We start from the raw sequence: 11,060 nt of genomic DNA on the forward strand, positions 1-11,060 counted from the left end.
AAATCCTTGTTTCATACCTTTTTATTGCTTTCCTTTTATTTTTCCCTCATTTCCTTTCTAATTTCTGCCTTTAAGATCCATTCACCATCACTTCGTTCCTTCTTTTACCTATTACTTCCCCTATTGTACCCTAACAAAATACCTGCCTAAAAAAACAGAAATCATTAAAAATTCCCATGCATTTAACTGCCATCTATGACATGTACAAGGCTGTTAGTTGTTGCTTACAACCTAAAAGGGAAATAGAACACATATATAAGACAGAATTATAAGAAAAGGTCTATGGGATCCAATCACTGAAATTACTTCACTAGGGACTAATAAGGTCAAACTTTTTTAGCATGGGTAGAATTTGAGCTAGGCTTGAAAGACAGGTAGCGGCTGGAAACATGTCAACAAATGAGGATTTCAGGCAAAGGAAATAGAACCACCAAAGTAATGAAGGTAAGCATTCACTGGACCTTTATAAAGAACAGCAAACAACCAGAGCTTAGGATATATGAATTAAGGTGTCTGTTTCTACCTATGAGCTATTAAAATATCTAATTTTCATAGTTGGAGGAAATCTATGTAAGTCAACCAATAAATGAAGACCTACCCCCCAAAAAATGATCTTTGAAAAAATATTTTGTTTCTAAATGTTTATCGTTTTGAATTCAGAATAATCTTACTGATAGTAAGGGTCCATCAACACTAGCAAATAGCAGATTAAACCTGTGAGGTTGAAAGTTGAATTGAAGGTGGCTAACCATATACTACTGTATGTCTGACAAAGTGACAGGTTCTAGTTATCCTCTAAGTCATGTTGCCCGAAGGCTAATTGTTGGTGTAAAAACAGGATCTTACATATTTTAAAAGATTTACTGTTAAAAGAAAAAAACTGTTGTTTTATCTTAAAATCCTAGGCAATAGGCACAGTAGATAAACTGTTGCCAATTTACAGATAAGGACAGTCTCAAAGTCAAGCAGCATGTCAATGTTGCACAACTCTTGAGTCTTTGGGCCACAATCTTTGAGAGCTGGTCCTTGGTTCCCAGTCCTACATTCTTCCTGCTATGTGTCAATGAAAAAGGGGTCACATACTAAACCTGAAAGGCCAAGGGGAAGCCTACATGGTGGGCCTTACAAACGCAGAAACGGAAAGTAACTACACATGGTGGCCTAACTAAAAGCAGGCAGTGGCGGATGGTTACCCTAAACTTGTATCTTCCTCCGAAAAGGTCAATGTTTACCCTTGAAAATGCTAGATGATTACATTTTTGTTCTGCATTGTTAAAACTGCACCCTGGAAAAAAAACGAAGATGAGATTGTAATAAAGTAGGGCTGCTGTTTTGATTGGATGTCATTGAAATTTATTCAAGAGCAAGCCAAAGTAAGAAGCACAAGAAGCTAGCTTTATATGAGGAAATGGCCAGGCTATTCATAACAGCTAAAGGCAATTTGTTCACATGCACAGCTTTATAAGTGTAAGGGGTGGGGGTGGGGAGGCAATCTGCCCGTCTCTGATGGGAGGACGAGGACATGGCAGAACAAGTCCCCAATGTCCAACTCTGTTAACCCCTCCAACCAGGTATTCCATCAGTCAAGTACCTTTAACAAATCATTCTAGTTGTAAAAATATGGATATTATGTGAATTCTGTTACTCCAACCACTCTGATACCACAGCAGAGATATTTTCTTTGAAATAACTAAGATATACGAGTAGAAATTAATAAAAGGGAAACTTAAGCTACTCATAAATACAAGGCAGCTCTGAAAATGGAATGGGCTGCCTTCTAAGGTAATGAACTCCCTCATCAAAAAGTATTCAAGCAAAAATGAGTAACAACCTGCAGGGAGTTTTCATAAAAGAAGAAGTACATCAGCTGGAGAGATGGAATTTTAAGGTCTCTTCTAATCCCGAATCTAAAAAAGTAATCAGTTCAATACAGTGTTTTATTAATATGCTAATACTAGATTTTTTTTAGAAAGTCCTAATAATGTATGAACTTGATTTATGTTTACTTAATCAAGTACTCACAAGTAATCATAAGTATTATGATTACTTAATAATGTAATAATGTATGTAATGTATGAACTTGATTTAATATCTGTGGCCAGTTTATAAAATATGTAAAATGAGGTGGAATTAGATGTCTTCATAGTTATTTCCAACTCTAATTCTCAGTTTGGGGATGGCTAAAAATAGAACTCCACCTAAATTCCTATACCAAAGACCATAAATTTTATTGACTCAGGACCTATATACATGGTAAGGACTTACGTACACACATTTTTACCTATAAAGCTCAATTATCTAGGTTCTTTTAAAAAGGGGAGTACTTAATATCACTGAATTGTATACTTACAAAATGTTAAACTAGTAAATTTTAGATTTTATCACATTTTTCTTAAAGCTAAGGGAAATTGCGTATAGAAGGTGAGAGTGAACAGGAACAAGATGTAGCAACTGATAAAAGATAAAAAAAAATCCACTAAAGAACAAACTCATTCAAAGGTGAACCAATCAGAGTATGAAAGAATACCTTACATAAGTAAATACAGTTTAGTGCAAGGGCCACCTGTTTTTGTAAATAGTTTTACTGCAAGACAGCCATGGCCTACTCATTTAACCTATTGTCTATGGCTGCTTTGCTACAACAGCTGATTTGAAAAGTTTTAACAGGGATCAGATAACCTGCGAAGCTGAGAATATGTACTATTTGGACCTTCAGAGAAAAACCCTGCCAACACTTGCCTTAGAACATCATCGTGTTTTAATACTGTGCAGTAATGCTCACTCATGGTAAACATAAATTAATGGTAAATGTTTGACTTTATTCATTATAATGTTTTAAAATGGCAGAAAAATATGCAACATTTTCTAAGGAGACTTATACCAAGAGGAGTTTAGAAATAAAAAACTGTACTGAATATAATTAGTAATACTGATAAATAAATAGCAGTACAAACCTATTCATAATCTTTTTTCATGTAAGTGGTGCTTACTATTATATACACCAGAAACAGGATATTAGGAAAGCAGACTAGAACAGTGTAGCAGAGATTAACAATTCAAAATGTAACAGTGTGGCCCTGGCTGGTGTGGCTCAGTGGACTGAGTCCTGGCCTACAGACTGAAAATTCAGTTAGATTCCTGGTCAGGGCACATGCCTGGGTTGTTGGCCAGGTCCCCAGTTGGGGTAGTGCAGGAGGTAACTGATCTGTTTCTCCACCTCCCTTTCTCCCTCCTTTACCCTCTCTCTAAAAAAAATAAAATAAAATCTTTTAAAAAATAAAATAAATTTAACGGTGTGGTTCCTCTGATTATTGAAGTTATATATACTTATAATAGGAGATTTTAAAAGTAACTTATAAAGAGACAGGAAAAATAATGTTCACTCTCACAAACCACAACTGCTATTATCATTGCACCTTATTTCCCTCTATCATTTTTTAAAGCACTTTTTTCCCCAAAAACTTAAGATGACTTAAGATATCATTAAAAAATCAGTATTCTGCCCTAGCTGGTGTAGATCAGTGGATTGAGTGCCGTCCTGTGAAGTGAGAGGTCGCCAGCTGGATTCCCAGTCAGGACACGTGCCTGGGTTGCAGCCAGGTCCCCAGTCGGGGATGTGCAAGAGGCAAACCAGTCTCTCCTGCACTGATGCTGTTTCTCTCCCTTTCTCCCTCCCTTCCTCTCTCTCTAAAAGTAAATAAAATTTTTTTAAAAATTTATAGTCTAACTTTTGGCCTAATATATTTTCCTTATATCCAAAAAAGTATCTGTGCACATTTTAAATAACCAAGTAAGTGACTTTCATGTGGATATATCATAATTTACCTAACCATTCCACTAACGTTGAACACAAGTCTTCTCCCAGTTTTCTCTAATATGCATAATACTATGCCAAAATATTAGTAAATTAATCTTTATATACCTCAGCTTACTTTGTTACCCTAAAGAATATTTTTAAAGTTCTTCATACAATTTAAAAACTGTTCTTCAGAAAGTCTGTACTCTTTTAGTAACTCCTACCAAGAATCTACTAAGGAAGAACCTATGTTACTCAAAATACCCTCATCAATATGACAATTTAAATATCTTCATTAGAAGTCTGTACCAGAAATCAGTATGCAAAAATATTTCTAAACCCTGAAAGCTATTGACTTTTGTTCATTATGCAATATCAACAATTCTATGTTTTAAAATTAGTGCTTCCACTATAAACATTTCTTTACTAAGCAGTAATGTTACATTCCTACCAGAGATACTTCCCAAAGGAAGCCAAGACACATTAACATTTTGCTTCTACTACATTGTAGGTGGTCAGAAGTAATCAGTCATATACACTATTTCGTAACCAAAGCAATTTTACATTTGAGTAGATTACAAAATAAAATCATACTAACAGTGTCTCTACTTGAAAGCTATTTATCTCACTTAAAAGATATCAAATTAGTAAGTATTTTTCTAAATATAAAAAGTTCACTAGGCTTTCTTAAGCATTCCTCTTTTTTTTTTAACAGATTTTACTTATTTATTTATAGAGAGAGGGAGAGAAAACACTGATGTAAGAACATCGACTGGTTGCCTTTAGTATATGCCCGAAAGGGGGACTGAACCGGCAACAGGCACGTGCCCTGACCAGGAGTTGAACCAGCAACCTTTCACTTTGCGGAAGGATGCCCAGGCAACTGAGCCACACCAGTCAGAGCAAGTATTCCTCTTAATATCAAATGACTTAAAAGGTGAAAAGGCATAGACAGGCAACTTCCTGGTTTATGTAAGATTTAAAGATAGTGCTCCTTAAAGAACACAGATCCTACAAATTAGACTCAGTTTCTACAGACATAATTTTTCTTTACCTCAATACTACAAGAGGGTAGTAGCATACAGCTTTTTATTGACTTCAAACAATTTCTTTTAACTCAAAGAAACCCACAAACATCTTCAACAAATTTCTCTTCAAGGTGACATTTATCTTTTCCAGACTAAAATAGTCTTACCCTGATTCCCCTTTCCAAATAACTTTTCCCTCCATACTGTGTCCCAAAAATGATTAAATTTTATTTGATAGTCATATCTGAATTAGTGGATTCTGAGGTAAACAGACTTCTTTGTAAAACAGCAAAGCCTGAAAACAAGAAGCTAAAACTCAAGGAGACTAAATTTCAGGATCTAGTTCACGCTCTTTCAGTGAACTTCATTTAAATATTAGTAGCATGCAGTTTGTTAATTACAGATAATGTATAGATGTGTAAATGACTATAAACAGACATGTGGTTTATGTCAACATCAGGCAGAAAAAATGTTATACGTGTTATGAAGCCATTAAAACAAAACTCACTGGTAACTAACCAAAAAAATTTTTTTAATATTGAAGAAATCACAAATAAAATTACTGAAGGCGTTCACTGAAAAAACCCCTGTAAAAAATTTTTACTTTCAATTTTGATTTTAGACTAAGTGAATCGAAAATATGTTCACTTTTACAAATTAAAGACAAATGCATTATTAAATGATAACAGAATGTCATCTATTTCAACAGAGGTTGTCTTCTGATTCCAAAATATATTATCTATACCTGCCAAATACTCTCTCAACTTTATTGTCAGTAATATTCTATAGACCTAATTCAATGTTTGCTGAAATGTATAAGTATTTAATCTTACTTTGAAATTCAGTTCTCAACAGGATGTAAGGATTCTCTGGCCTTCACTTTCCATTCCTTAAAAATACAAACTCCCAAAACAAAGTCATAGTATCTAAAGGTAGCTGAAATCACTTTTGCTTGCACTTTCACTTTTAATATTTTTAAGTATTCTATTTTAATTTTAAAAATATTTTTGAAATACCATGACTTTATATAGATGAGCAAATACACTATTATTGCATGTCAGTATGCAGTTTTTAACAGATACTACCAAACTCTCCTCCAAAATAGCTGAAGTAATTTATACTTCCACCAGCAATATAACAGTTCCCATTTCCCACAACCTTTGCATTACATGATTTAACTTAACATCTGCCAGTGTGGTAGAGAAAAAAAGATCTTATTGTTATTTTAATGGAATACTTTCAATGTTGTAGAAGATAGGTACGATCACGCATTTTCTAATGAGCATTTTCTTATAAGTATTGGTATTTTCCCAGCCTGGTCATTCTATCGTTCTTTTCCTTTCTAATTAAATAATAAAATGCCCCCTCATCCCTACCTGCCAATCCTTCCCAGGGACCCTAGAATATATTTCTGGGCTTTACAGAAATGAAGCATTGCATGCTTGACAGAGAAGAGACACTGTGGTAAAAATGGCTATGTTGGACAAGCATTGGTATAAAGGTTAACCAAGAATCTTCAATGTTATAGCATCGTCTGTGACTTTTATATAATACTTATTCCAGTGACATTTTGAAATTAAAAATCTATAATTAATCTCGAAACAGTATGCAAAATAGATTGAAATGAGACAAGAGAATGGATATGCGGCCCTGGCTGGGTGGTTCAGATAGCTGGAGCATTATCCCATACACCAAAGGTTGAGGGTTTGATTCCCAAGCAGGGCACGTACCTATGTTGTAGATTTGATCCCTGGTCAGGGTGCACATGGGAGACACCCAATCGATGCTTCTCTCTCACACTAGTAACTGTCTCTCTCCCCCCACCCTTACGCCCCTCTTCCTCTCTCCTAAAATCAATTTTAAAAAATATCCTTGGGTAAAGATTGAAAAAAGGAACTCATATAGGGGTACAGATTTTAAATTTGAAGTCATCAGATATGTGGAGGTAAATGTGAGAACACAGCTTGGAGGAGAGCTAATATTACCTACACAAAGACAAGAGTCAAAGCTGAGAGAAGGAATATGCTCTTGAGAAGGCAGATAAATTAATAAAAAAGCAAAGGTCTCAGTCTCAGGGTTTAACCAGTGAACAAACTCAAAAAAGAGTCAGGAAAGCAGAGAGAACTTAAAAAATGAGAGAGCTAAGCAAAGCGGTTTTCAAAATGACAGAATGATGACAACAAAATTAAATAAGAGCACTACGTGGAAAACTGAACAGAGATCATTACATTTTTCCATAAGATATTTAAGATAGTAGTGAAGTCTTAACCTAAATCAGAATTGAAGTCGGTTGAAGGAGATGGCATATCCTAGAATGACGCTGATTTAAAGAGTCTGACTGTGGAAAAAGGGTAACTTGTTTATATCCCACTGCTTTCAATGATATAAGGTGGATAAAATATAGTTAGACCAATGTAAGGAGGAAAAACAAATACCCAGCCACGTGAACTAATAAAATTGCTGTATTTACTATTAAATTCAATCCAAGCTTACAGGTAAGCAGGGCAAAAGGGTCAACAGGGCAAATCACATATTTCCTATAAGAAATACAACATTTTCTAAACATAACGTTTTTCTTAGAAACTAAAAAAGAAGTTTCTCATGTGTGAGCCTAAAATTCAAAGGCCAATGTCCTTGTCAGGCTTTACAATAAACAAAGCCATTTTATTCTTATTTAATAAACAGTTATGTTGTATTTAACACATGCCAAATACTGTTCTAAGTCCTTTAGAAAATATTAACTCATTTTTCACCTGGCTATTTCTTTTAGTAATCCTCTCTAAAACCCCGCAGAGTCCCAACTAGAGTGCTGGCATTCCAGGTGGCTTGCTGATTGAAGAATGACCTATGCTTTGGAAGCTGAGCATTAAAAAGGATAACAGGATCAACTGGAAGCTTATCCCACCGTAACAAAAACATTTACTACATAAAGGCAAAATGAAAGAAGTCAAAGTAGAAAAGCTACATTTGAAGACCAGATCATTCAGAAAGTAAGATCTTTAACCAGATTAAAATTTTTTTCAACATCTTAAGGACAGTGCTCTTCACTTTGTACGTAAACCTGAGACAGCTGGGGCCTCTCTATTGAAATCCTTGACTGAAAGCTCTCAGGATTATCATATACAGACATGCTTCATTTTATTGCATTTAGCCTTATTGTATTTCACAAGTGTGGCATTTGTTTGTTTTCTTTGCCAACTGAAGGCAAGACCAGCAAAAAAAGATTATGACTTGCCTATCACTGCAATACTTGCTTTATTAAAATGGTGTCTAAGTGAACCCACAATATCTGCAAGGTATGCCTGTTTGAACCAGTCCAGCTATTATTCCAACTTTGGTAGCAAAAACAGAAACAAAGACAAACAAAAAACTCCTCTGAACTAAAGTAAACGAAATTATCTTATAGGCTACTCAAACTCCCAGGCCATCTGAACAAATATTCTTGAAGGATTCCCTGGCCTACTGATTTTCTTTGGGGACTGGGGACACAGGACATTTTTTATGTAGGAATTGTCAATATTACCCAAACTAGTGTTTCAAACTTATTGCTAACAAGAGATGTTCTTATTTATAAGGCAATGAAGGTACAAGCTTCTGGAAAACAAGTAAATCACAAAAGGGACTCAGCTTCCTGACTAGGGAAAAAAAGAGGGACAGTAGAGCTACTGAAGACACAAGACTGGAAGACATTTTCAATAAAAAACAGTTCCTACCCTAAAGCCTTTAAGGGCAACTTTTAAATGCCAGTAATTGCATTTTGCAATTCTGTAACTTTGGGTGCAGGTATTTAAACGAGTTACATGTCTGATAAAACAGACGATGTTAAAATAAAAATGAGTACCAGATGAGATTAGGCATACACACTTTAGTCCCTAAAAAACATTAGAGGTAGAAATTTCACTAAAGCCTACTAGCCTTTGAGATCCTGAAGGGATCTGAGTTATCTAACTGAAGATGTTAGATGATGTGTCCATGGTCATAAGGCTACTTTAGCACAAAATCATTATCATGTAATACCACAAATTTTGCCCATCATCAAGTGATTTTTTTTAATAGTATTTTTTTCAGTCTGGGAAAACAATTTTAGTTTGGAATGTTTTAGAAAGGTGCCGACTTCAATTACAGGAAACATTAAACAGACCTGAGATTTAAAGTATTAAGAATCACACGCCCGATTTGGCCTAAGGTACTATGGGGCTGGAGATAGTGACTTAAATAAAAGGGAGACAAAACAGGCCATATAATGTCAGCACAATACCAGAAAAATAGAGTACAATGCAAGCAGACAAGTAAATTTGTAACTACACTGGAAAAACAAAGTTTCTGTCCATTTATAGTACACAAGACAAAATACCCAGGATATTGTTTCACATGCTATGTAAGAAAAACCCGTTTGGTTTTAAGACTAAACTGCTGTGTGGTACAGGTGAATTAACATCCTATCACTGTTTAAGTTAACTGGAATTTTTCAGTTTGTGTTTTAACCGCCACATTTCATCTTCGGAACTTTTTTTTTTCTTCCCCAAAATTCGCCCATCTCACGCAGGACATCAGACAGGCCAAAGCCCCAGGGCACAGGTGGTCTGTACTGCGTGCCCCATCTTCTCCGCCACGTGACCCTTTTCCTCCTAATCTTATCTCGGAAACATTATTTCCGGTGCCACAGATGGCTCAACACAGGCCTGAAGGAGCAACCCTGTTGTTATTAAGAATACTCTGCCACACCAGGCTTCCAAAGACATGGTGGCAGAGATCGAAAAAGAGCAGACTGAGAAGAAACTCGAGCCTGGAAAAACTCGAGTCAGGAAGGCACAGGGTTTGCTCAACGCCCGACTCCGAAATGTCACTCTGTAGATGTTCGTGTGGCATCACCCACGAAAGACTGGGCGGGTGCCCGGGTACTGCAGCCGGGAGCCAGGGCGCGGGACACGCGGCGTGGGCCACGCAACCACATCTCCAAGGCGGGGGATGAACCACACGGGCGCCTCCGCCGCTCCACCCAGGCGGCCCGCACCCGGCACCGTGAAGGGAAGTGAGGGCCCAGCGGAGGGGAGCGTGCGGGGAAAGCTGGGGCGCGGAAGGGCCTAATCACATGGCGCAGACAACGCAGGCCGCCGGCATCTTTTTCTTCTCCTTCTCGAATCTCCGCTCCCATCCTGCCCCACAGCAGGCCCCGCCCGGGCCGGGCCCCACGCAAGAGGAGGCTTCCTCCGCCACGCGGAGACACTCACTTTTCGCCTGAGGCCACCAGCTCCTTGCCCTCACGGTTGCCGAACGCTTCCGTCTCCCCGGGGCCGTCCTTGGGGCCGGGTGCTGGCGGGGCCGCAGGCGGCGACGCCCCTGGCTGCGACTGCGGCGGCGGCTGCTGCTGCTGTTGCTGCTGCGTGCCCCCCTTGCCCAGCTCCTGAAGGATCTCCGAGGGGGAGCTGGACAGGCCCCGGGAGAGGGGCCCTGCCGGCCGGCCGCCCCCGCCCCACCACGGGTAGAGCCGCGCGGCGGCCGCCGAGTCGGCGGCCTCGGGTCCCCCGCCCCAGGCGCGCCGGCACAGCGTGGCAAGAGGCTGCCCCCGCCTCAGAGCCGCGCTGGCGGCGGCGGACGGCCGCAGGAGAAGGTCCCGCAGCATCGCCGAACCTCGAAGCCGCATCATGCCGCCAGGTCAGTCAATGCCGGCTCAACGCAGAAGGATGCTGGGGGCGTGGGCGGCCGCTCTCCTCCAAGGATGCGTTATCCCGCGCGGGACGACGAAAGGGCAAGCGAGGACAAGCAAGGACAGGGGCAGCGACGTGGGTTGTGGGTGTGGTTCCAGCTCCCACAGCCTCTGCCTCTGCTCCTCTGACCGCCGACGGATCTGCACTAAGGCTGAAACGCAGGGGAGGGCCGAAGACATTCGCCGCTCACCCTCGGGGCGGGGGGGGGGAAGACGCCGGCGCCCTGCCCACCTCGCCTACTCCTATTGGTTCAGATTCTCTACCTCCCTTCTGATTGGGTACTGGAGCAGTCAAATTTCTCTCGGCGCTTAGTGCGCGACGAAGCGGGCGGGGTATTGGCTGGAGGCGGGGAAAGGAAGCAAACTGACGTATGAGGCGGAGGAGCCGGGCGAGGCTTCAGAGTAGCCCGGTCCTCTCGCCCTGCTAACTCTCGGGCTGCGCTATTTAGGAACCAGGGGCTCAGGAGTCTGGTCATTTTCGAAGCGGATGGCCTCCTGGACTCTGGGACCTCAAACTGCTGGAGAGACT

At 39.7% G+C, this 11,060-nt stretch overlaps 1 protein-coding gene across 2 annotated transcripts in view; it reads right to left on the reverse strand.

Annotated features, from left to right (window-relative positions):
* GLS (glutaminase) overlaps window positions 1-10,682 on the reverse strand; it is an 81,074-nt gene extending 70,392 nt beyond the window's left edge. For both annotated transcript variants that reach the window (XM_054566720.1, XM_054566722.1), the window contains exon 1: window positions 10,056-10,682. In XM_054566720.1, the coding sequence (XP_054422695.1) occupies window positions 10,056-10,471 (416 nt within the window). In that variant the 5' untranslated portion in view covers window positions 10,472-10,682. The remainder of the gene's footprint in view (window positions 1-10,055) is intronic.
* Between the last annotated feature and the right edge of the window lie 378 nt (window positions 10,683-11,060).

The sequence above is a fragment of the Pteronotus mesoamericanus genome, unplaced genomic scaffold (assembly GCF_021234165.1).
Source record: "Pteronotus mesoamericanus isolate MK-2021 breed Mesoamerican mustached bat unplaced genomic scaffold, CSHL_Meso_final contig_179, whole genome shotgun sequence".
Lineage (NCBI taxonomy): Eukaryota > Metazoa > Chordata > Mammalia > Chiroptera > Mormoopidae > Pteronotus > Pteronotus mesoamericanus.